Raw genomic sequence first — 26,613 nt, 5'->3', positions numbered from 1 at the left:
TAACATGCAACGCCGGCTACAACAGTGCCATGCAAATGTCTGTTCTAACTCTCAGGTGACATTGTAAACAAGAAGTGGGCAGCATTATCTCTAGCAAATGAAAACACATTTGTTTGTCTAAGTGACTGGCTGAACAAGAAATAGGACTGAGTGGACTCGTAGGCTCTACAGTTTTACATTGTTTTGCTTTTGAATGCAGCTATTTTTTGTACATAATTCTACATTTGTAAGTTCAACTTTAATGATAGAGATTGCATTACAGTACTTGTATGAGGTGAACTGAAAAATACTATTTCTTTTGTTTTTTACAGTGCACATAAATATTTGTAATAAAAATAAAGTGAGCACTGTACACTTTATATTTGTGTTGTAACTGAAATCAACATATTTGAAAATGTAGAAAACATCCAAAAATATTTAAATAAAAAGCATTCTATGAACAGTGTGATTAATCACGCGATTAATTTTTTTAATCACGTAATTGAGATTATTTTATTTAAATTGCTTGACAGCCCTAATATATTTCTATTGTTTTGTCCAGCCTAATTTACATTACTTCACTTTGTAAACAATTTCAGTTTGAGAAAGGTCAAAGTTTTTCCTAAATTTATCCGAGATTTCCCCTTAATTTTGTCTCCATGCAGAAATATACCCCATCTTGTATTACTATAAACAATTCTTCTTCATCTTTTGTTTTTACATCCTTCAAAACCCTCAGACTTAGCGACTCCTAAGCTATTATTCAAGCCTTGCTTAGCTCTTTTATTCTTTCTGCAAATCAATCTCTATAACCCCAATATCTTCCATTGATATTCTCTAAATCTGTTCCTCTTTGTGAGCATCTTTTTAATAATATGGCGCCCAAAACCCAAAGTACCATGAGGCATGATTACCCCCAGGACTATCATTGCCTCCTTGCTCCATGTTTCTCTGTACGCATTCAAAAGGTGCATTGGCCTGTTTGTTACCATATCACATTGCAAACTGATCTCAGTACAGCTCCATGTAAATTCATTTATACAATACTGTTCTGAAACGGGGTTCCAGCTGGACAGTTATCTTTGAGCAACTCTCCAATGCAGCAAAGATGAAAGTTCCATGGATAATTCTCTCCAAGGTCTGGTATACATCACTCAGGGCTGGGAAAACAGTCTCACAGGGCAAAAATTTAGGACAACCTCACCCCAACTTTAGATGCAGCCAGGTGGACTGTTGACCTAGCTACCGTCTGTTAGAGGGTTAGATTATCTACTTCACTTGAAAAATCCCTTCTGGCAACATAGGAGTGTATACACTACGGTGGTACAACTGCAGTGCCATGGCTGTGACCCTGTAGCATAGACATACCTGGAATCAGCTGACCAAGCAGGTGAGAGCGGGACATCAAGCCTAATTATTATGCCTACTATGTTTGAAAGGAAATGTTTAATATGCTAGATGATAGACAGAATATGTTTGGGAAATGCTGAAGTGTCCTGAAAAGCCAATGGAAATTCGGGTTTCAGAGTAACAGCCGTGTTAGTCTGTATTCGCAAAAAGAAACGGAATACTTGTGGCACCTTAGAGACTAACCAATTTATCTGAGCATAAGTTTTCCTGAGCTACAGCTCACTTCGGTTTCTTTGCAATAACACATTAGGATTGTATCCAAGTTATCTGACTGCATACTTGGAGAAAATCACCTGGTGGCCCAAGAATCTTTATTAATCTAATTTTATTTCTTATAAGTTCAACTAAGATTTTGTAAACACATTCATGCAATAGTCTTTAAAGGGTTTCAGTCTGTAAATTTGTGCATCACTCTAGTGTATTATCATTCCACTGTCCTCAGGCTGACTCTACAATTAAGGAATAAGGAGCGTGACATCTTGTGAGTGATCATGTTTACGGAACAAAGCCCAGGGTCACCCACCTCGAACACGCGGTTACCGATTCAGGGGAGTTTCGTGAAAGTAAGAGTTCGCTTTCTCCTCCAGAAGTAACCTCTAGCTCCCTGGTTAAGATCAGCGCTTGGTCCCTAGGAAGCAGCCCTAGCGCTGCCTTTCACCACGGTGTCTGTTCATGCTACACACGCGAAGCCGCACCGGGAGGGGGGGCGGGGGAAGGGCGGGGAGACCGAGCAGACCAGCGACACTGGGCACCTCCTGTGCCCCCACAGCCCTGGGGAGGAAAGGCGCTGCTGGGGCTGGGCAGTGGGGAAACGGCCATCTAGAGCGGGGCCCAGGTGCCTGCCCCGGGGATCGCTGCTCGGGCGCTCCCCGGCTGCGCGGCAGCACGAAGAAGCGGGAAGCGCCTAGGGTGGCGCCGGCCACAAGCGGATTTAAACGGCCCCCGAGCGGCCCTGGGACTCAACGACCCCCGCCCGGAGGCCGAGGACAGGCACCCGACGCCGCGGAGATGGGCACGGACACGAGGAGCGGCCCTGCCCCCCCGCCAGCTCCCTCGGCGGGGACCGGCCTGGCCGCGGGCGCGCAGCAGCCCCTTCCCCAGCGGGCTCCAGCTCCCCGCGGGCCCGGGAGTGCGGAGCTGTAGCGACCATCGCCCCACGGGGCTACACGCCGCTGGAGAAAGCGGGACCTCGCCGCGCCCCTAGGCCGGGACCCACCCCAGCACCGCGCGACGGGGTCTCCTCACTTACCCACGCCGGCTTAGGTGCCGGCGGCAGCGCGCCGCCCGAGCCCATTGAGGAACGAACAGCAGCCGCCCCGCCCTGCCCCTCCCTCCCTCGGGCTGGTGGGGCCCGCCCCCCGCGGGCCAACCCCCTGGGAGTCGTCACTTCCGGGGGCGCCACATAAGTCTCTCGCGCGGAGCTACTACTTTGTCTCGCCAGCCCGGAGAAACACGGTCCTGACCCTCCTCGGGCAGGATATCGCGATAGCCAGGTGCGTGTTTATGAATCCAGTGGGTGATGGGTTACCGCTGTACGTGCCCGACTCGTTGCATGCTGGAAGCAAGGGGGACAATATCGCCCAGGGTTTGTGTCGCGCATGTGCAAATCCTCGCAGGCAAGCGGATCTTAGAAACAGCCGGTCGGGACTAAAGACCCCAGCTTGCATCGCAGTCTCGCGAGGACTACCATTCTCAGCATACAACGCTCCGTTTTCATCTCCATGGAGACTAAAGAGTTCCAACCTGCTGCGCCGCCTGCCCCGGCGATGATCGGAGCGGTGCACGCTGGGAGTCGTAGTCCACGTGGCTCGGAGTACTCCCGCTGGCTGGGCAAGGGCTGCTGCCGCGGCGGAGCGTGAGGCTCGGCGTGGGCTTCCCCGGGGCTGAGGGAGGGACTCAGCCACGCTCAGTCTGCAGCCTAACATCTGCTCCGAGGCGCCCGCCCTGCAGGCCGCAGCACCGGGCACCGTGAGTCCGTGCGTGAGGTGGGTAGGGCTGGGCTGGAGCCGCCTTCGCCGCCCTGCCCCTGCCCCGCGATGTGACCGCCAGGCCCTTCAGCTGCGCCCAGGGCCCTCAGCTGGGGTGTGGGATGATTGGGGTTGGGAAACTCCGCTGGCCACTGAGGCGCAGGACCCCTCTTCTGGCGCGTGGGGCTCACCCATCGGTACTCGCGCACAGTCAACTTCCATGCAGGAAAACCCACCCTAGCATCTGCGGTTGCAAAGACCCCTTTGGAAATCTTAGACATAGTCTGCAAACCTCCTCGGGGGCCATGGACCAGCGGTTGAAAACCACTGGTCTACACTGAGGCAGTGATGTGTGCCCAGGCCCGCAGACAGATGGCTCCAGTGCCAGCCACTGCTGCTGGATAGCTCTGCCCACCAGCAAAGTGATATTAACAAGACTTTTTGTTCAGTTTCACATTGCCTTGCAGCATCCTCTGGGCAACCCTGAAAAGCGTGTGTTTTGCATCCCCGCAAAAAATGTTAAAAGAACATCAGTGTTGCAAAATCAAGCACTCCGAAGTTAAGGAAGGACAGTTGCCCATGCAACCTTCGTTCACTTCCTTGTGTGTACCCATTATGATTATCTTTAATTACACAGTCACGAACTTTTTCCCCCCATAGGACCCCTGTCTCATTCATTACACAGGATGTACTGTGCTCGGAGAAGCTGAATCAGGGTTGTATAGTGAAGGGGCTTTTGTCTGTAGGATTCCTGATCCATTTGTTGCAGAAGTTGCAAGGAAAGAAAGAGGAAACTGCAGGACAAGAAAAGATGATAGTATGTGGTCATAAATTAAAGACTATCAGAATGCATATGTACAAGGAGGGATAAATTAAGATTGTACAGACAACTTTAATTTGACATTTCCCAGTAATTTCCTAAACTTCTCAGTGCTTGACTTCTCCTTAATGTTATTTTAATGTAGCATTTTGGGATATAAATTCTTAATTGTTTAAAAATTGTTGAATAAACAGAAATTCCATCTTGGAGAACCATATTAAGCCCTCAATTTCACTTCATGCATTGGGCCAGATCCTAGCCTCCCTGCTTTTGGGGCTGGGTTGCTTTGTACCAGCTGCCTGTAGCCCCTAAATTCTATTCTGGCAGCTGGAGATCAGCCTGGCATGGCATGGTGTTGTGAGTGGGAGGGGAGAGGAGATGCTGCTGAGGAACCATGCCACTTGTTAACCCTCCTCAATAGAGGGACCCCTTAGATAGCTGTTCAAGGGCTGCTGTGCACCACCGGAGTAGCAGAAAGTAGCTGGAATAGATTAAAAAATCTGGCCCAATATAAGCAGTAATATCTGATGAGTTGCAAGACACTTCCAGTTCCCTTTCCTTCTATTGTTTGTCATGCTCACTTGTTGAGACGTTAATGAGATTGTGAAATGTCTGGGTGCATTCAGACTAGGAAAAGCTGTCATGGTGGAGTCGGGTGTTTCCCCACAACCTGCTCACTTGAGTTAGGACTATAATTGCCTCATCCGCACTATGATTTTGACATGTGCTAGCTAACAAGTTGTTTTAAAAAGCCCATCTCTTCTAGTTACTAGAGAGGGAATTCTGTGCCCCCACCCACCCAAAAAAATATTCTGCACACAATATTTTAAAATTCTGCAAATTTTATTTGTCAACAAATAAATGCAGAGGTTCCACATAGCAGCCCCTGGACACAGACTTGCCAGTGAGGCTGCACCTGAACCTGGCACATCGCAGGGGCTAGGCCTGCCCCAGAGGTCTATGTCCTGGGTGCGGAGGGGAGAGGGAGGGCTGCAGGGTGATCTTTGACCTCCATGCAGCCAGTGGCCTGTGCTCCCCACTGCCATGCTGGAGCCTCCACATTTAATTACTGACAAATAAAATTAGCAGAATTTTAAAATTGTGCTCAGAATTTTTATTTTTTTTGGTGCAGAATTCCCTCAGGAGTAGGAGGTGAAGCAACTCACTAGGGTTAGCAGCCCCATGCCAGGCACACCAGCTGTGGGCAGGGAGGCTCAGCCCAGCAGGATCCAAGTGTAGAGGGGCTTAATGTGGGGGGGGATCCAGGTATAAGGTGAGAGGGTTCTGTGTGGGGCAATCTGGGTGTAGATGGCTCAAGTGGGGGGGGGGCGGTGCAGTGTGGGGGCAATGGGACTTTGCAGGGGGGTTCAGGTGAAGGTGATTGGAGCTCAGCAGAGGGGTCTGGGGGGATGGGGCTCAGAAAGGGGTCCAGGTGCTGGGGAAGTGGGGCTTGGTGAGGTGTGGGTCCATGTGCAGCTGGTTGGGGTTCAGTGGGATAGGGGTTTGGATGTGGGGGGCTCATGGGGTGGTCCAGGTGCATAGCGGGTGTGGTTAATCAGGGTGGGGGTTTGAGGTTGGGGGACTCAGCAGGGTGTGGTTTGGATACGTGGATGGGGGGGATCTAGATGCAGGAGGGATGGGGTCAGCAGATGGGCTTGGTGGGGGTCCAGATGTAGGGGGGGTTGAGACTTGGTGGGGGAGCCTGGGTATGGGGGATCCAGTTGCAGGGGGTTGGGCAGATGGGGGAGCAGCTCGCCGTACAGTGATCCCTCCCACTGCAGCTGAGGAGCGATGGGGGCAGGAAACAGGGGAGGTGCAGAGCCGGGGGAAGTTTCTGGGGCAGGTCAGACCCAGCCACTCAGTGCAGGGGAATTGCGCTCCTCCCCCAGCACAGCCAGGACTAGCAGATGAGCCCGGTGCAGGGTCAGAGCCACTGGCTAGGTGCAGGGGGTGAAGCTCAGTGGTTTGGGGGGCTTGATGGGGAGGTTCTGGTTGTGGGGGGGGCGGTGAGGCTCAAGGGGGTCTGAGTCTGGGGGGTCTAGATGCAAGGGGTTGGGTGGACAGGGTATGGGTCTGATCCAGCACTCAGCAGGGTGGCACTGGCCAGGGTGTCCCCAGCCTTGCCCCCCTGCAGTGATTTACCTCTCCACGAGATGCTCCAATACCCGAAATGATAGGCCCATGCTGCTGGGGAGGGGCACATTACCATTCTTGCAGCTTCCTTTGGCTTCCCTGTCAGAAAGTCGTCTAATTTGGTGTGAAGAAAAGCACACAGTAAGAAAGGAAATACTAAAACTGCAACAATCCATAGGGACACAGGAAATTCTTAGTGTCTAGAAAGGAAGCTTATTTAATCTTTTCCAGCAAAGCACCTAAGTACATGTTTAAGCATTTGTTGTAGTGTTTGTTGAGTCAGCCATCATACTTGTAGTCTACAATATAATCTACTTATCAACCCTCTTTTTCAAATTAATATAGTTGTTACCATTGCTGGAGATGAGTAAAGACTTCTCACTTAACCAAAACAGAAGCAATTTTCCTGCACAGGAAGACATAGGAGCAATTCTAAATAGTGTTGTGTGATTTCGTGCTATTCTAACAAATGCTGTATGTTATGTGAAAAACATCCACGGTTTCCAGTGACCTGGTGTATGTGGTACTTAGAAAATTTATTACATTTAATGCAGCTTAGCTTTTTAATGCTGCTGTTCCAGCATGTCTGATCTTATAGCAATAGTATAACTCAAAATTGGAAATATTAATGTTGATTACTGATATTTTACAGCAGTTAAAACAATCTCATTGCTGTGTAGCCCATCCTTCCTCTCCACATCCGCTTCCTGATGTTTGTTATCCTATATATACCGCTTCCACCAGTTGAGTCAGAGCAGCTTCTGGGTTGCTCCAATTTATGCTGGCAAATGACACTTATGCTGGTTCCCAAAGAGCCACTCTGCCAACCAGGATCACCAGAGCACATTGTGTTCAGGCCCCACTCCTGATATAGCCCTTCCCCATCCACAAGTGTCATCTATGCTGGAGGACCGGGATCAGCCAGTATAAACTTAGCTACCCCAGACCTATAGCTCCTGAGGAGTCTCTCCTGCCTTACAGCTGTAGTAAGCCCCCTCTGTGTTTCTGAAGTATTACAAATGGAACATATATGTACATGAAAGTCTGGCCCATGATGTCCAAAATTAGACATTCTATGGGGTAAAGACCTTGTCTTTCTGTTGACCTGTGAAGCACAATTTTAGGTTCCTTAAAAATAACAAAAGCAATACTTAGACCTGCTATGTGGTGTTGATATTTATGAAATCTCATTTATGGCAAACACACATGACATTAATTTTTTTTTGGAGGGGGAATATACTGCAAATTCATGCATACATAACTGTAGAGCTTTTTCCCTCACAAGAGTTTAACAAGGAAGGTATAAACAGTAAATTGAAAACCAATAGCCCACTGATTTGTGTTTTTAGAGTTCAAATAGAAACATTAATGAGACCATACAAGACACAGTGGATCGCTTCCAAAATGACTAGATAGTGACCCACATCCTTTCATGTATTTATACCTGCTCCTGTATCTTTTACTTCATACATCTGATGAAGTGGGTTCTAGCCCACAAAAGCTTACACCCAAATAAATTTGTTAGTCTCTAAGGTGACACAAGGACTCCTCGTTTTTTTTTATAGATAGTGTCAGTTCCTCTTAATCATTTGTTTCTTGTTAGACATGGTATGGAAACTAAAATTCTGATTATGTGCTCTGTCACACTGCGCATCTTGTGATGCAGTGCAAGGATGAGTGGGGAAATTGCTTACACACCAAGAATAATTTCCTAATTACATTAAGGAATTATATATATATATATATATATATATATATATAGCATGTCAGTCTGTTATGGCCTGATCTTGTTCCCATTGAAGTCAACTGGAGCAGGATCAAACTGTAAAAATGTAAATTCTTGCTTATAAATGCTGGTTCAGATTTTTTTTAAATGGACTACTGGAAAAATCCATGTAACTTGCATGGACTTTTCTGTCTTTCACATGGAATTTATTGGGAATTATTCTGAAGCTACCAATGTTAAACCTAAGCTTCTCCTGTACTAATGACATATTCTATTAGTGGCATTTCAGTTTATTACCATGAACCGAGGAAAGTCAGCACATGGATGGGGAAGTAATTGTTACCTGTTGTGCAAAGTCTGATTTCAAAATCTAATTTGCCTGACAGATTAATGAGTAAGACAAGCTTTTATGGTAATCTCTATTCTGGGAGTTATTTTTGTCTATTTTTTCCATCAAGATGCCTGTCTGTCTGCGTAGTTACTTATATGATCCCCAACCATAGTATTTGAGAGCCTTATAAGTATTTAAAAATAGAAATAGCAGTCTCCCTCTGTGGTTTCATTGTCTTTCTAAGGGATGTGATGGAAGCCACATCGCTTGGATCTTTTACAATATAATTGACTAAACAACATCATGTATAGGCAGAGGGATTGAGTACATGATGTGATAGGTGTTGTGTATGTTTTACAGCTGAGTGAAGGATAAGATAACAAATGATGGAGCATGATGGTCATAAAAATGGAGTAAGGGAACAGTGTGTTTAGCACAACAATTAATATGGCCAGATATTTACCTGGACCATGTTCAGATTCAGGAAAGCATAAAAGCAAATGAGTCTAGCATGTAGAACCCAAACACAAGAACGTGGTGAGGAAGTGGGAGCTTGAGTAGGACTGCGACAGTCAGACATTATGTGTACAATTGATATTCAGCATAAGGGAATGAAGGGGCTAGAAGGGATCCAGTAAAAGTTGGAGCAACTGTCACTGCAATACACTAAAATATTTGTGCATTTTAGGCAAAGAATGGTTCGTAGCGGAAAGAATGGTGGGCTCCATCTGAAACAAATCTCCTATTACAAACGAACAGGAGAATATCATCCAACTACGTTAGCAAGTGAGAGAAGTGGAATAAGAAGAGCAGCCAAAAAATTTGTTTTCAAAGGTCAGAAATATTCTCTCCCTCTTGGGAAATGCATTACTTCCTGGTTTCCTTCAGGTGAAGACTGCTCATAGCACATTGAGAACAGTGTTTGATTTTTTTGTACTTGCTTTATAAAATAAAACTCATCTGTCGATCCCAGGTTAACATACACATGAACATTCTACATAAATAGAAAATCTGTCCCCTTTAGCCTCTTTATCAGCATGTTTAATTGTATTTAAAGGATATGGAGATCCATCTAATAATTAAAGCCCATTTTAGCTATTAGTGAAATCTGTAGCTATTGAGGGACCATGACTCAAGGAAACTCAAAATATAAACCCTCAACTTTAACGCCTGACAAGGAGCATTTGGTTTACCGTAATAGTAGGGCTGGAAGGAATGGCATAGAGTGGATGGGAGGGTGCTTGTGTGGGAAATGGAGGGATGTGCAAAAAGTCCCTGGTGTGTGCAATGAGCTCTGCTAACAGAAACTGTGAAGCATGTGACCCTCTTAGTCTTAATAGATTATGCTTCAGAGAGACTTTATGGGGGAATGTCATCTCTCTTGTGCTCCTATGGGGATAAGTAAGGGTGCATTGCCCTGTATTCAGAGTTGGTGGAGTACTGCAGTAAACAAATATTCCCTGCAAAAGAGAGATTTGGTATGTAATTGTACACAGCTGAAAATGGTAAATAACATGAGTTTAATAAAATACCTAACCAAGTATATCCAATAGTTTAATAGACTTCTGTTATTGTTCTGTCTTGGTGATGACACATAATCTGTAATGTTTTTCCTTCCAGAAAATAAGTTGTTCTATGTGGGAAAAGACAGGAAACAGATGCGTTTGGTAATTGTTTCAGATGAGGAAAAGAAGAGAGTGCTACACAAATGCCATGAAAGTGCTGCGGGTGCTCATCATGGCATATCGAGGACTCTGACTCTGGTGGAGTCTAGTTACTACTGGACTTCCATAACAAATGACGTCAAACAGTGGGTATGAGTCATAGCTACAGAATATCTTTATCTGATCTTTGTAATAAGCTTAATTGAGAGAGTGCTGATTACTTTGTATAATTCTTTTACAAGACTCATATCTTTTGCTTCACTTTGTTAATGCAAATAGCTGAACAGATAGTTTGCTCATACTTAAAAATTAAAAAAATGTGTGTGTTAGGTGCGTGTGCATGTTTGTGCTAAAAGTAAACCCTAAGTTACTTAAGAACATGTTTCTCATTAAAAGCCAATGGGACTTATGATCTGTAGGTACTTTTGAAAAAACCACCCAAGTCTCATTGGCTTCTATGAGATTTGTGTTTTTAAGTCACTTGGGGGCTTTTGAAAATTCTTCCTCAATTCACTGTTGGGCTGATACCTAGCATCAGTTCAGAAAGAGAGACTATTTTCAGTGTTATGAGTGATTGAAAATGTGCTGTTAGAAAAACTACGTTTGTGGGCTAGATCATTGGGACCAAACTTCCAGTGCACTGTGAAGCTTGGGGTCCTGAGTAGCTCTAAGACTCTGATTCAGCAAAGCACATGAACTTGTTTAGATTATTAAATTATTTTTTGAAGTTACAGTGTTAGTCAGACAATAAAAAAAGTCAGAACTACAAGTTTAAGATCCCAGAATCAGTGTTTTTGTATATGCAATGTGGCCAAGGTGGTGGTATTTTCTGTTTCTCCTTTTCTTGTTAACAGTGTAGCTTAATGTATAGCACAATTGTGCATTGTAGGCACAGCCTGTACTGAGTGATGGTGAGAGGCTGTGCTGCCTCCGTGAGCGCACCAGGGAGGCAGAATACATGTAGGTGCTCGTACATACATCGAGGCTGCAAGACCACTGTTAAACCCATTTATGGGATACAGTTTACTATCCCGCACCACCCACGCTCCACCAGAATGGCTGGTCAGAGTATGGGAAGGACAGAAGTTGTGGCTCTGCCGATCTTTATCCCCTTTTGGGCATTAGGGGTACATGAGGGAGTTTCTGATTTGGGACACCCAATTGGAAATCTTCTTGCACCTCTTATCACGCAAACACACACAGATTGTGCACCCACAGAATCTAGTCTTGAGACATAAAATGTATTACAGATACATATACATTTGTTCAGTGTTGCCAAATTATTGTTGCTCTTGAAGTCAGCTACAGTTCCTTATACCGATGACCATTTATCTAACTTACTTGTTAAATGAAAACAGTTCTTTGCATTTAGTTTAGCAGGATCTCGTCTTATATCTGTTTAATGAGATAAAGCTGGTCTGTGCAATGATATGCCAGATTCTGCCTATATAACCCATGCAACTAGGAAAATCACCTTAGTGCAGGGGACCTTCTGGTGGCATAAAGCCAGGATAACTTGTCCTATGCACGTCGCCTCCCTCCTACCAAAGGAGGAAGCTTGACTGGAGCAAAGTGGACATGACCTGGGCTTCCCTACCTGCTGCTGGTGCCCAGCTGCTGTATTAATCAAAGATAGTGAAGGCTGCTTTAATTTATACTGTGGGTCTAGAACAGCATGCTGAGATCACTGAGATCACTGGTATTCAAAGTTGAACTGTAAATTACTTTCATACAGCCACCTCCCAACCTGTGCTGTGTTGTGTGGTTGTATTTGTTTTTGCTACAGCTGAATATCTGTCTCAAATGTTCAGTAGTTTAAAGAAATGTAAAATTAATGGGTTGGGTGGGGAATGACTGAGATGCTCTCATCTCTGGCTCTCTTTGGAATGATAATAGATAAATTTTTATTTATTAAATTTTTATTCTTTTGACATTATACCTTCAGCAGACACTTGTTTATTAATGTCCCTCTTTTCTTGTTTCTGACCTAGGTGTATGCTTGCCAGCATTGCCAGGTGGCAAAGAATACAGCCATCATAGTACCCAAATTACACCCTATCAAAGCAGAGGATCCATGGACTGCAGTCGCAATAGACCTAATGGGACCTTTTAATACCACAAGCAGAAACCATATGTATGTCATAATGATGACCGACTTGTTCACAAAATGGGTGGTGGTTCTGCCACTACAAGACACTTCAGTGGTAGAAATTGCTAAGGCAATTGTCAGTGTGTTTTTCTTGTATGGACCGCTTAAAAAAATGGTTATTGATCAAGCAGAAGAGTTTGTTCATCAGGTAAGAGAAGTCAGCCCTAAAAAGACTTTATTTTAGGGAAGATGGTATGTTTGTCTAGAATACAAGGGTATTGTAAACAATCTGAGAGGCTTATTTGCCAAATTTACAGTGACTTGTTTATAAAAACTGATGTGTTGCCAGTTACCTTTGCGGAGTTGAGGTCATTGACTTTACTCTCATGATTCAGGGCCTGGTCCAAGCTATCTGAGGGTGGGCACTAATTATAATGCCTTAGTCTTAGATATTTTTCCAGAGTGCTCCTATCTGATCACTGAAAATTAAAGGATAAAACAACACTTACTTTGACTTTTTGGTATGTCTTGATGAGTATTTTTCTCTGTCTTGTACAGACATAAATGTATTTTTATTAGTAAAAGTTCTGTGAAGGAGTAATGGCAGTGACATATAGAAGACAGTCATGCTTCAAGAATAACTGTCTCTCTACCTCATGAAAGAAGGTTCTGTTCTTTCCTTTATTATTTGTAGTGCTGTAGTATCCTAGTCATAGACCAGGACCCCTATGTGCTAGGCACTGTACAAACACAGACAGTCCTTGCCTGTGGAGCTTACATTCTATGTAGTCTCCTTAGTATTAGTAGGAATTCTCTGCCTCCTGCCTGTACTACAGTTTGCTTATACCTTAGTGTATATTACAGTGGGAAGCCAATCTGTGGCCCGAAGATCACTTGTAGCTATCAATGGTGACTCTACTAAATTTGTACTTTGTGACAAAGTTCCTCCTGTACCTTGGTGGGTCTTGCATTTATTGGCGGACTTGTTTGCCTCGGAGATTCACGGCAGCCCTCAGTTTGGCCATTTTCGTGAACCCACAGTCCAGGTCAACTCCTCCTGTGTCTGATCAGGAGTTGGGAGGTTTTGGGGGGAACCCGGGCCCGCCCTCTACTCTGGGTTCCAGCCCAGGGCCCTGTGGAATGCAGCTGTCTAGAGTGCCTTCTGGAACAGCTGTGCGACAGCTATAACTCCCTGGGCTACTTTCCCATGGCCTCCTCCCAACACCTTCTTTATCCTCACCATAGAACCTTCCTCCTGGTGTCTGATAATGTTTGTACTCCTCAGTCCTCCAGCAGTACGCCTTCTCACTCTCAGCTCCTAGTGCCTCTTGCTCCCAGCTCCTCATACGTGCACCACAAACTGAAGTGAGCTCCTTTTTAAACCCAGGTGCCTTGATTAGCCTGCCTTAATTGATTCTAGCAGCTTCTTGGTTGGCTGCAGGTGTTCTAATCAGCCTGTCTGCCTTAATTGTTTCCAGAAAGTTCCTAATTGTTCTGGAACCTTCCCTGTTACCTTATCCAGGGAAAAGGGACCTACTTAACATGGGGATAATATATCTGCTTTCATCACTCTCCTGTAGCCATCTGGCCTGACCCTATCACAACTTACATTTTCAATTTATAAGCATTTCACAACCCACACCCTGTGCTTGTAAACTGAAGTATTTTGAATCAACTTCATCACTACCTCTTCTTCAACTGCATCTCACCACTTTCCTTGCAGTCCCAGGAGTACTTCTAGTGTGAATTGGGAGCACTCCGAGCAACAGCTTCCTTGCTGGCTGCCTGCTGCACTGCGAGGGGAGAGAAGAGAGTAGCTATGGCTCCTCTATGGCCTAGTTACTCTCCCACAGCCCAGCAGAGAAGGCCTTGTCTACACTACAGTGCTTTGTCAGTGTAGCTATACTGTCCGAGCCCCCTCATGTACAGCTTTTCTGTCTGCATAATACCCCCCCCCCCCAAATATGAGCTATGCCTAAAAAAAGCCTGCTTCTGTCTGCATAGCTGTGTCTAGGGGGTTTGCTGGCACAGCTATGACACTAGTGTGTTTTTTTTTTTTCACATCCCTGACTGACATAGCTATGCTGACAAAACCTTGTAATGTAGTCCTGGCCTAAGATAGGAGTATGACTGGCTCTGCCTGGGCCTAGATGAATACCTAGCAAAGGATTGCTCCCCTTCAGCCCAGAAGGTAGGGGAGGAGAAGAAGCTGAGAACCAATCAACAGTTACAGCTCCTGATTCTCCTCTTCAATTTTGCTGCAGGCGAGATTAGTATGGGTGCTGCTCTAACTTCTGACAACAATCCCCAGGAACCACCTGCCAGCTGGGGATAGCATTCTAGCCACTTCCTCTTCCTGCCCTTAATATGCCCCTTTGCTCCAAAGCAGTTCCTATTGAACCTGATATATTAAGCAATAAAATAACCAGTTTTCATTGTAATGTATTTGCTCCAGTCTCTATTGACTCATCCAGCATAAGGACATTAAGTGGCTTTCCTGAGGTCATAGTCTAAGGCCTGGGTTCGAACTACCGAAGTATCTTAGTACCGAAGTATCTTAGCCACCTGGCCGTCCTCATGGTGGCTAGTCGACTGTGGCAGCTCCCCTGTCGACTCCGCTTACTCCTCCTGCTGAGGTGGAGTACAGGTGTCGATTTGAGGATCGATTTATCATGTCTAGACAAGATGCGATAAATCGATCCCCGATAGATCGATCACTACCCACCAATCCAGCAGGTAGTGAAGGCGTACCCTCAGTTAGTGACTCAATCTGAATTAGAACCTTTTGTTGGCCTCCAGCTCTCTGCTGTATGTTGCCTCTCTTTGTTATCTGGTAGAAGAACAGATTTGCCCCAGGGGGAAAATACAGTAATACTTAGTGATGCTGAAGAACTTTACATTTTCAAAGCACTCTACAAACACTAATTAACACCTCTGAGAGTTAGATTGATAGTAATCACCATCGTACAGATGGGGAAAATAACAGACTTTGATATTCTTGAAGCCGTAGTGAGTCAGTAGCAAAACCAGGTTTAGAACTCAGCAATTCCTGGCTCCCCCACCCGTGCCCATTTCTTCAGACCACACTGTACTGTTTAAATTGGATCTTACATGTAGATAGGTGTATACAAGGCAATCTTTTCTGTCACCCATATGGTGGTAGGAAAGGTAGAAACTGTATTGAGTACATAATATTTACTGCAGTGTAATACAAGCACTGATTGTTCCTGTGCATTGTGTGTTTTTGTCTTTAAAGATCAACAGAGAACTATATGAGCTCTTTGGAATGAAACAAATAGTATTATCGTATCCTCAGACAGATGACACAAATGAAAGAACATGCAAGACAATCAAAAGTTTCCTGAACAAATACTGTGCAGACCACCCCAATGACTGGGATGATAATTTATCTGCCATTGCCTATGCTTTTAACTTGACTCCCATGGTATGTGTACGTTATGTCTCTTTTGTTGGGAGTTAACCGAAGTTGTTATGCAAGTACCCACTAAGACAAGTACTAAGTTTACCTGTGTTCTCCCCCTATAAATAGGAGCCAGTCCAAAACACACCATATTTCAAAATGTTTAATCGTAACCCTTATGTGTCTGAGACTTCAAATGTACTGCAAGAAGCACAAGAGGATAATAAATGTATGTTTGCCAAAATCCTTGAAGCAATTAAACAGGCTGATCGAGTATTGGAGGAAAGAAAAGCTACAAAATGCCAGGTAAATACCTAATACTTAAGTGTTATCAACGAGAAGATTGAAAAGAGTTAAGGTGAACATGTTTGAAATATTTAAAAAATCCATGAATCCTGCATGACCAAAGATCTTTATATAACACTTCTGTATACTTCATGGTAAACTCTGTATTCAATCAATGTTATGAAAACATGCAACACCTCTCAGGAAAACAAGCTCTAATTCAAGTTATTTCTCTATGTAGATTGTGAAAAATAGGATTGATGAACAGCAAACTGGAAACAAGGTCAATATTAAAAGGAAGCCAAAGCAAGTAAATCCATTTCATCTTAAAGTTGGACATGAAGTACTTAGACAAAGGAAAAACTGGTGGAAAGACGGCCGTTTCCAGTCAGAGTGGATTGGTCCCTGTATTATAGACTACATCACAGATAATGGATGTGCAATACTAAGAGATACCACAGGCTCCAGACTAAAAAGACCCATCAAAATGTCTCACCTTAAGCCATACATAAGAAGATCCAATGGACAAGGTAAATCTGTTACTTCTCTAATTCTACTTGCTTTATTGTCAGACAAGGGTATATTATTGAGCGAGAGGAAATCTTAGCAAATATATCAGTAGTAATTACAAAGACCTTGTACAGTAGTCCATGCAGTCAGTGCATTTTCAGCAAAGGAGGTTCTGGGCTGGAAACAACATTAAGGAATCATGTTTAAACTAACATCATTTGGCCCTAATCACATTAGCTGGTAAACACATTAAAAACAGATCTAGGTTGAACTATGTTTAAAGATTATTTCTTAACTCCCAATGAAGACAGGAGTAAAACTGCTGTGTTTTTGCAGTATTTGTTCATGGCTCAAAGGGGGTAAACTATTAATTTCACACATCTGGAATTTTGGATCATTCTCAGTAATCCAGAGAGAGCAAACAGCTGAATGTTACAAATTATGTAAAAAGCACCTATAATATGAAAAGTCTATGTATAAAGGTATGGGCAGTCCCTGTGTGTCCCCTTGTGACCCAGTGTGGTTCTTCTGCAGGTGTGGCCTCCCCTTAATTTCCCCTAATTGGGGTGGCAATAGCCATGGGTCAGGGGGGAGATGCCAACACACTAATAAATAAATAACATGTCATCTTTTTAATAAGGCTCCAGCGCAGGACCAAGTACCATACCAGTTGGTTAAATTCTCACCTCAGGGCCTAGGTTCAGAGCTCCCAAACATAACCCCAAGACTAAATCAGGCTTGGCTGGACTTCTGGAGCCGGAAAGAAACCACTGCCTGCTGCAGCACAAATGGCTCTACTTCCCCATTCTCTCTCAGCTTCCTCTTCCCTTCCTATTTATATATAGCCCAGCCACAGGGCAGGGACTCCTTGGCTACCCTGTTAGTCTGTCCTTAAAGAGTAGGTACCATCTCAATGGACTGTTTCTGGTAGGGTATCTTTCAACCTGTAGTGTAGAGGGGAGAATGCTTTTAGTTATTTTGCTAATTATTAAGGGTGTGGTCCAAAAGGTACCTAGATGCCAAATTCCTGTTTTAGGCACCACTGCAATCCGCAAAACTCCTGCTTGGCTGCCATCTAACCTTGTAGGTGCCTAAAGTCACTCATCCCCTACGCTTCACCTGTCTGAGCATGTGTACTACTGCCTCACTATAGGGGTCAGGATGCCTATCTCCCATCTAAGCCCCAGAGTGATTCACAAAGCAGGAAAGTCATCTGGCCCACCTAAGTTGCATGCATGCCTGATCTGGTAGGTAGCCTCTGAGCACATGTACTGGTTAGCGACCCTCCGGTGAATTCACACAAAATAGCCCTTATAACCTCCCTTTATAACCTTTAGCCTAGCTAGTGGGTAGGGTACACACACAGGATGTGGGAGACCTCCAGTTGAAGTCCAGCCTCCCCACTAGGCTAGGGAATATTCTGATATGGATCTCCCTCATCTCCCCTATTGAAATTGTTCCACCTTTAATTACAGAATTGAAGAGTTAAATATAATTGGGCCAGGAAAGTGAGAATTACTGGCTCTAAAGCCTAGCAGTGTGGGCACCTCTGATGCTTCTTCCTGTCAGGAGGAAGGGGGAATTGAAGCAGGGGTCTCGCACATCCTGCGTGAGTGCCCTATCCACTAGGCTAAAGGTTATAAGGGAGTTCCTTCTCCCCTGCTGGTTTCTTTCAGGCCCCACACTCAATTTAAAGGAAGATCTGCGTGCCTGGATTGGTTGTTAAGCAAATAGGTGCGTCTGTGCAGCCGAGTTAGGTGCCTATTTCCAAAAGAAGGGCAGGGCTTAGCACACACCCATCTTGTGAGGTTTCTCCCATTGGTAGTTTAAGGTGGCTGCCCACCTAAGGTACTAGCTTTTGTGGATCCCATTCTTAGGTACCTATTTCTCCTCACTTACCGTATGGGGAGACGAGGCATCTCAACTCAGGCTTTGCAGATTGCAGCGTTCCTGTGACTTTTCTAGGCACCCAACAGTTAGGCATCATACCACTCAGTGTTACAGCCCCAACTCCCTTCATGGATCTGGGCCTAAAATTTTATACTTCAGGGGGAGAGTTACTGGAAATGCCCCTACGCATCTCCAGTCTATTTCTACTGCTTCTGTGACACCTTGAGCGGCATTGTCCTTACAATAGCACCACCCTGTAATCAGATAACAGTGGCCATTTCTGTTGCTAGTGCTGAGTCACTTAGCATGATCTTTGGAAACTAATGAATAACGCAAAGTTCAAAGACCTTTACCACAAAACATAACTACTTTTTATTTTTCAGGCAGGTCTACTACACTACTGGCATACATGCAATAGTCCCCACTGTTGAAAGTGCATCAAACTCATTGAGCGTTGTAGCAATACCAATTTCTTTGTAATTAACACAGCAAAGACACCTGAAACCACCTTGGAACTACTTTTATTTCTTAGGTGAAAATTGGTCATTCTGTTAAATGTCCGCCTCCACTACACACAGCGGCAAGAAAACTTGGCTTCTTACTCATTTTTTTTCTCCCCAGAAGTTTAATAAAAATAACCCATATTTTCTTGTCTACTAGTTGCAGGGTTAGAGTTAACTCTGAGTTCTGTTTAAGGCTCCTCAATCCTGTGAAGATGTACTCAGGTGCTTAACTTTATTTATATGAGTAGCCTCACTGATTGATTTCAATGGAGTTATAGTGTGAAAAGTTAACGTATAAATCTTCACAGGATCAGAGCCTAATATGTTTACTATGTTCTTTGTAGACTGCATATAAATTTAGATTTCCCCTGTTCCCAACTAGTGCTTCAGAGATTAAGAACAACAATCACAAGATAAAGGAGAAAAAGAATTAGAAATCTATTTATATAGCTAATAAAATCCCGGACTAAATATTTACAGACATTAAAATGGGGAGGGAAATTTAACCAGGCTTTTCCAAGTAATTGACAAACTTTAACAATGAAACAATTTAGGCCAAATTTTAATGTCTTTCCTTATGTGGAATAGTGAGCAATCCCCATGATTCTGTTAAATTAGAGGAGCAAAATATTACTTGACATGAGTAAGCGTATTGGAATCTGGCCTTTTAGAAATAAATAAATACAGGGAAAGAGAAAACTTTATCATCCATATGCAAATGTATACTTCCTTAACTAAGGCCTTGTCTTCACTCACAAAAAGGTGTTTTCTTACTATGTTAGCTGTAGTGAGGGGATTAGCCCGGCTCCCAGCACTCTGAGTCTGTCTACACTAGCGCTTTAAAGCACTCAGACTTGCTGCACTCACAGGGGTGATTTTTCACCCTGAGCCAGCAAGTTAGAGCGCTATAAAATGTAAGTGTAGACAAGCCCTAAGGATTTTACAGTGCAATAACTATTGCAGGTTTGTTATCTTGCTGTAAAAGCCCCACCTTTTTAAGCAGTGAAGACACTGCCTAAAAGTACAATGCTAAAATTTTCTTATCTCAATTCTTATTCTTAGCAGCTGGGAAACAGCTAATCAGAGCCAGGACTCCTGCCTTTCCAGGGTAGGACAACTGAATCTTCCACTCTAAGAATCAGTCTTTAACCCATGACTAAGGCTGCAAGTTTGTCACTGATTCCGTGATCTCCATGACATTTGCAGCGGCTGGTGCGCCTGACTCGGGCTGCTCAGGCAGCCCTTGTGCCAGGCGCAGCAGCTGCTGCTGGGGCAGTCTCGGGCCCCCGCTGCTCCCCCAGCAGCAGAGTTTGAGTGTGGGAAGGGGCAGGGAATTGGGGCACAGGATGGGGTGAGGCAGGCTCTGGGCAGCGCTTACTTTGGGGGGCTCCCCAGAAGTGGCAACGTCTCCGTGGCTCAGCTGCTAGGTCGAGGCATGGCCAGGCAGCTCTGCCTCCACCCAGAGCGCTGGCTTCGCGAATCCTGGCCAATGGAGCTGTGGGGGCGGTGCCTGCAGGCGGAGGCAGCGCGCAGAGCTGCCTGGCCACGCCTCTGCCTAGCAGCTGAGCAAGGGGGACGTTGCCACTTCCAGGGAGCCCCCACAAGTAAGCGCCGCCCAGAGCCGGCCTCGCCCTGCCCCGTGCCCCAACCCCCTGCCCCCTCCCAGACCCAAACTCTGCTGCTGGGTGGGGAAGGCGCAGAGCCAGGTAGGGAGCCTCCCAGCCCTGCCCCCTCCACCCTCAAAGCACCATCGGGGGTTCTGGGCTGCGCACTGCCACCCGCTCCCCCCATTCCCCCAAGCAGCCCTCCCCCAGCAACTGGCGGGGCCCCCGTCACCCCACCAAGTTTTATTCACTGGTATTTTTAGTAAAAGTCACGGACAGGTCACATGCCATGAATTTTTGTTTGCTGGCCATGACCTGTCCGTGACTTTTACTAAAAATGCCCCTGACTAAAACATAGCCTTACCCATGACCTCTAATAACCCACCTTTTACTCAAAAAAGATTCCAGCTGCACTCCCCAAGGGGTTTACAGTCCTGGTATGGGAAGAGATAGCTGAATAACAGATTTTTCAGTTTAGTGGCAATTCTGAAAAATTTGTTTTGACCTAAAATGAAACATTTCCTTTCACTTTTGAGTATTCAATGGTTTTCTTAATTCTTTTTGTTTTAAGAATTAAAGAAAACTTCTAAAGTTTTCTTGAAATGCTTGGTGGGTTGGGTTTTGTTTGTTTTATTCTTTCTTTTTTTGTTGTTTTACCAAAGCAATGTGGCTAACTCACAATGAACTCGCTAAATGTTTTGGTGTAGCCAAGTCTCCATCTTTGGCTGAAAAAAGTTTTGGGTGAAAAATTTCACCCATCTCTAGCAGAGGTGGGTTGCTCAGGCTCAGCCTGCCTTTAACAGCTGAAATGCCTGACTAAATTATGCATGTTTCAGTCCTCCATCCCAGATCTCTATGGTGACACTACAGCCAGACAAAACCTCCAGGGATCCTGCTGGAGTTAACCACACAGACACTTCTGGAGTGTGTTTTCTTTTGTTAAAGTTGCTGATTGATCTTGTTCAAAAGATGCTAATGCAAATTAGCAGTTAGCTAAGTATTTCACTCTTTGGATTCCCCTGGTCAGCAGCCATGTGAGACAGGACTATAAATCTAGAGAACTCAGTAATTCTCTTCCTTTCTAAAAGGTAAGGGGTGTCAAACTGCAGTGATTTTTAAACACTGAACAGCTTCAACTCAAATGAAAATCTTCAGCTCTGACCAGTCAAATTACAACCCAGCACTTGGGCACAAATATCCTAGAAGGAGGCTTAATATCAGTGGTGCAAGTAGATTTTAACTCTCACTGGTAGGCTATTGCCCTCCCGACCCTGCTCCCCCTCACAATAAATGTTCTGTGACTAGAGCCCTACACGAATACAAATTTATGCCCGCGGATGCAGATATCCGTGGATAGAAATCGGTATCCGGTGAAACCCAGGGCTCTTCCGGGAACTGCAGCGGTGAAAGGAGCACAACGTAGGGCTGATGCTCCCAGGAGCCAATGCCCTGTGCTGGCAGCTCCTCCGGTGCAGCTGTACCACCCCAAACCCCGTCCCCAGCCTTTCCATGCAGCTGCGTCTCCTGTGTGGGGTCTGTACAGCTGCGCCAGAGGAGCTGCCGGCGTGGAGCGCTAGCTCCTGGGAGCAGCAGCCCCACATTCTGCTCCTTTCACCACTGCAGTTCCTGGGAGAGCCCTGCGGTTCAGCAGATACCGATTTCTATCCGCATCCACGGGTATAAATTTGTATCCGCGCAGGGCTCTACAATTCATTCTTGAAAATGTATCTTTCCTTTACGGTGTGCCAGCAATAAATGTCTTAATGGTATGGCATACCTAACCCTACTGGCTTACTTGCACCACTGCCTAATATACAGTAGCATTCAATCTTTCCTCTTAAATTCTTTCAGTCTGCAGTGTGTGTGTGTGTGTGTGTGTATATACAGTGTGTGTGTTCTATATATCAGAAAACATAATGTGGTGTAGTATAAAAAGTTTAAGGTTTTCTAGCATGTGTTTGGGATGGCCACATTTAATCATAAGTATATAAAGAAAGAAGAATCTAGGATCCATTGCTTAAAGTACTGATTTCAGCGGGAGCTATGCTAGTGCTCAGTTTGGCCCGCAGACATATAGCAAGGTGAAGCATTAAAAATAAAGGAATGTACTCTACTATGATAGCATTACAAGCCTTATCATAGGAGACTGAAAATTTGGTGCACATAGAAATTAAGGTGCTAAAGTTCTGTCCACATTGTAAGACTGACATCACAAAAATTCTAGCCGTGCTACTGAAACTGCTTTGAAAATAGGTTCGCACCCAGCATCATTTTTTAGTATTTCTATAATTATACAGAATGACTTTAAATCAAGTAGAAAGGGCCACTCTAACCAAAATGTTCTTTGTTGTTGCAGACAACCATTATCTCTTACAAGGTGCAATAGTGGTTGACCATGACTACGTTGGCTTATCGGAAAGTTCATATGGGCCATGCCCACAAAACACCATTGTCGAAGGGGAAGTAAATACCCTTGCAGCAAACAATCTGCTGCCTCTACCCTGCAAAGACAGTGAACCATCAGAATGTAAAAGTCAGTCTGAGTTTACCGAAGATCATAGAATTCTGCTAGCTAACTCAAATCCAGAGCAATGGTCTTCAACCTGCTGGACTCTTCAAACCAAGCTAGAGGATACTTAAGTAAATAAAACCCCACAATGTTTCACTGGAAGAAATGGTCCTCAACTTCTCTGGTGGAATGGAAAGGGCTTTAGTAGCTTTAAATTCCTTAGCCAAGTTTTAAATATGGAATGTTAGATACTTGTATTTACAACTGTATATGTTTAGGAATAATAGTACATGTCTGGTAATTAATTTGTATATATGCACTGATATGCTTACGCTTGTTTTACAAGGAATATGGGAATAGTTTAGTAAAAGCACATTACACCACTATACAATGGGTCTTAACTCTAATCTGCAGTGTAATTATAGACTAACAGTGTGGTCTTATCTACAGCGCATTAGTCCTTAACCACAAAAGTACAGCATAGCATTCATTTTATAGCCTCTTCACTAGTCCTGTGGGTGGCTCAAGAGCTCTGAGAACCCCAGGACTGTAAGATGAACAACGTGACCACAGTCTGCCTCCAGCTCCAGGAAGGTGAGGTGGTTTACACCCTCCTACAATTCTACAACTTTGTTTCCAGCTCTTTGGGAAAGTCGTGAGCTCTGCCTTTTTATACCCTCTATTCTTCATCGCTGGCACAAGACTCTACAACCACATGAAACAGCAGGGCTGCCAAAGTGCAGTACAAGAACCAATCTGCTTGAGACACAAACAGTCCTACAGCAACATGGGCAGAATTTCACCAGTTTTACTCCCAGCCCATCAAAACACTGTTAAGGAAAGGAGGTTTTTAGAGTCTGGTAGGCATGTTGGGGCTGCCTAAAGCACATACAGGGGCTGTCTCTGCTTATCTCCTTATCCTCTTCAAAGCAAATCTCAGATGTAGCCTCTTTGCAGCATGAGCACCACACCAATTGGTTTGTGTAGGTGCTTGGAGCATCCAGCCAGGCAGTCCTGTCTGTCCCTATCATTGGTGATTTTTATCATGCCATCAAAGATTTTGGCACTCATGTGATTGACCTGTAGTGACAGTCCTTGGTAAATGTGTTGTGTGGTTCACTGATCTTCCAGCTCGGAATCTGTCTTCAGTCTCCCTTATTATTCTTCCTTTTCATAAAAAAAACTTGTCCTAAACATAGGACGAGCCCTGCTCTTCCTGACATCCACACATCTTACCTTGTCTCTCTCTGAAAATTTGCCAAGATGAGTTGTGAGCTGGGGGGGAATTACCATGTGTGCATGCACAGAAGCTGTTGTATTTGTGTGCTTGCTATGGTGCACCTTGCAGAGTCCCTGAATCACAATTGGGGCTTGACCCAAGAACCATGGCAGTAGATAATTACCACCCGTTGGCTTAGGGGAAGGAGTCCAGATCTGGGAGCTTTAGTCTCACCTCTTTCACTGACTGGTGTTACTCTTTTTTTGCACTTCATGACCCATATTGTTGACCAAGGCTTCATACTTCCAGGGGTATTTCCCTTAGTTCATAGTTTTGATAATAGTACTAGAAGATCCAGAAGGAGAGCTGGTTGGAAAATAGTTCTTCCACCTGAGGGAAAATGTTGAGGAAAAGTTAGTTTCAAATTTTTTTTCATGGAGAATTTTTATTTTTTTATTTTTTTTTGGTAAAAATTGAAAACCAAAAAATTTCAGTTGAAAACCAAACTCGTTATTTTTTCAATACCCCCACAGGGCACACAGGGAGTATAAATTTAGGTACCTTATGCCCCCCCTTCTTCTCTTTGGGGTGGGCTCCTTGGCCAGCCTATATCTCCCCCTTGCCTAGCTGCTGTGGTACATCACTGGAAACTTTGACTAACTGAAAAGGAGGACTTGTGGCACCTTAGAGACTAACAAATTTATTTGAGCATAAGCTTTCATGAGCTACAGCTCACTTCACTGGAATGCATCCGATGAAGTGAGCTATAGCTCATGAAAGCTTATGCTCAAATAAATTTGTTAGTCTCTAAGGTGCCCCAAGTCCTCCTTTTTCTTTTTGCAGATACAGACTAACAGGGCTGCTACTCTGAAAATTGGTCTAACTGGTGAGCCTGGCTCAGAGGAAAATGGGGGCATGAGGCACCATGCTAGCATTTCCTAATCTGATTTTTTGGTGTTTGGCCCAAACCTTTTCAGGTGATAAATTTTTGGACAAAAAGTAAAAACATCTGCAGCAAGCAGACATTACTCATGAAAAAATTCTATGTCATAAACCCAATTTGCCACTGATAAACAGTTGTCATTGAAAATTTTCAATCAGCCCTCACACTTATTGATGGCTCAGCTAGGAAGGGAATCCAGGACCAAGATTTTCAAAAGCTGCTCGTGAATCTGGGTGGCCAGCTTGAGATGCCTGTAAAGAGACTTAACTCAAAAACTGCTGAGTGTCCTCTGGAAAATTAGGTCCTGAACATGGAAGAACTCAGATTTGCCCACTAAGTGACACTGCCTTTTGGAAAGAATATGCCAAACCTAGGTGCTTGGCTATGCTGTCTGTAAAATAAGGCTGCTTTCTACATACCCACTTTACCAAGCACTTTTGAGACCCATGGATGACTGAGGATTATATCATTCATTGACAAATACACAGTAGCCAGGAAACCTATATCTCAGACCCCCTGCTTTAACCACCAGGTTGCATGTGCCTCCCAGAAACAAGAATAGAGTCCAGTAATCCTGATCTCCAGCATCCTACTGCTATCTAGAAAACAGTGGCAGAAAATGCACTTTCTTTGGCTCTGTCTTAAAACTTTTTAAAAATAAAATCTTAGGAAATTCCATTTACAAAACCATCATTATTAAGGTTAAAAAGCCAAGCACTCAAATAGGAAATAACTGTAACCTTAATTCTGCCCGTGTGTATTATTGTATAATATGGAGTTATATGATCACATATTATTTTTTATAGGACTCCTGTTTGAAGTTGACGGCCAGCTGTTCTAGACCATAGTCTGCTCCCTGTATCCTATATTTCCCCAATTGGGATTTCACCCATCAGGGGTCAGCCTGATAGAGCCAGCTCCTCTAACCTCACATCCATAGCATAAGGTGCACGCTAGCAATCCCCAGCTAGGGGACAGTCTCTTGGCTTCAGGAATAAGATCAGACAGAACTAGGGAGCTGCCTCCTTTATTCCCCTCACCTCCCTGTGGGGTGCAGCAGAGCATCTGCCCTGGATGTTTTTCACCAGATACTAACTGATCTTTTCTGTGTTTGTGTACTACCTAGGATAGTGGGGCCCTGATCCAGACTGAAGTCTCCAGGCATCAGTATAATACAAATAATTAATGAGTGCTTTCATAGTTACAGAGCCCAAAATAGAGAGCACCAAACTGACTATGTGTTGGACAGGAAAGTAAAGGGCTGAATGCACTAAAAGGAATTATACTAATATTTCATATTTCCTGGTAATTGCACAGTGGCAGCTACACATGAGCTCCTCCACTCAGCGGACTCGATCCCTCTCTGGATATATATAGCCAGGAAGATAATTAATAGTTTTAGGCAAATTAGCAAAAGGGATTGGGAATTTCTGGAGACTTGTTCAAATTTGCTATGTAATGAAACAGCCAGGAGCGAAATTGGAAAAATGGCAGGAGGAAGCCTGAACAATTGCTGCAGGTAGGGTTGACAACCAGCCATGCTCAGAGAAGTATCATAGAAATACCCCATATACTTATTACAGAAAATTATTCTTCTGACCCTGTTTATG

At 44.4% G+C, this 26,613-nt stretch overlaps 2 protein-coding genes across 11 annotated transcripts in view; one reads left to right on the top strand and one right to left on the bottom strand.

Moving 5' to 3' along the window:
- PPIP5K2 (diphosphoinositol pentakisphosphate kinase 2) overlaps positions 1–2,723 on the bottom strand; it is a 106,583-nt gene extending 103,860 nt beyond the window's left edge. For all 8 annotated transcript variants that reach the window (XM_084627834.1, XM_084627837.1, XM_084627838.1 and 5 more), the window contains exon 1: positions 2,639–2,723. The gene's annotated coding sequence lies outside the window, so the exon portion shown is untranslated. The remainder of the gene's footprint in view (positions 1–2,638) is intronic.
- Positions 2,724–2,774: 51 nt separating this feature from the next.
- GIN1 (gypsy retrotransposon integrase 1) lies at positions 2,775–24,455 on the top strand. 3 transcript variants are annotated; one of them, XM_084627846.1, is made up of 8 exons: positions 2,775–2,882; positions 9,055–9,200; positions 9,987–10,180; positions 12,022–12,327; positions 15,376–15,564; positions 15,670–15,846; positions 16,067–16,355; positions 22,689–24,455. In XM_084627846.1, exons 2-8 carry the CDS (start codon positions 9,062–9,064, stop codon positions 22,970–22,972), a joined length of 1,578 nt encoding a protein of 525 aa, XP_084483972.1. In that variant the 5' UTR covers positions 2,775–2,882; positions 9,055–9,061; the 3' UTR covers positions 22,973–24,455. The 3 variants fall into 3 exon arrangements, with proteins under 3 accessions (XP_084483972.1, XP_084483974.1, XP_084483973.1); XM_084627848.1 differs by lacking the exon at positions 2,775–2,882 and adding an exon at positions 2,965–3,357; XM_084627847.1 differs by lacking the exon at positions 2,775–2,882 and adding an exon at positions 2,965–3,374.
- The last annotated feature ends 2,158 nt before the right edge of the window (positions 24,456–26,613 follow it).

The sequence above is a fragment of the Lepidochelys olivacea genome (assembly GCF_965140295.1).
Source record: "Lepidochelys olivacea isolate rLepOli2 genome assembly, chromosome: 5".
Lineage (NCBI taxonomy): Eukaryota > Metazoa > Chordata > Testudines > Cheloniidae > Lepidochelys > Lepidochelys olivacea.
Note: the sequence above shows the minus strand (reverse complement) of the source record. Positions and strands in the feature narration are given on the sequence as shown.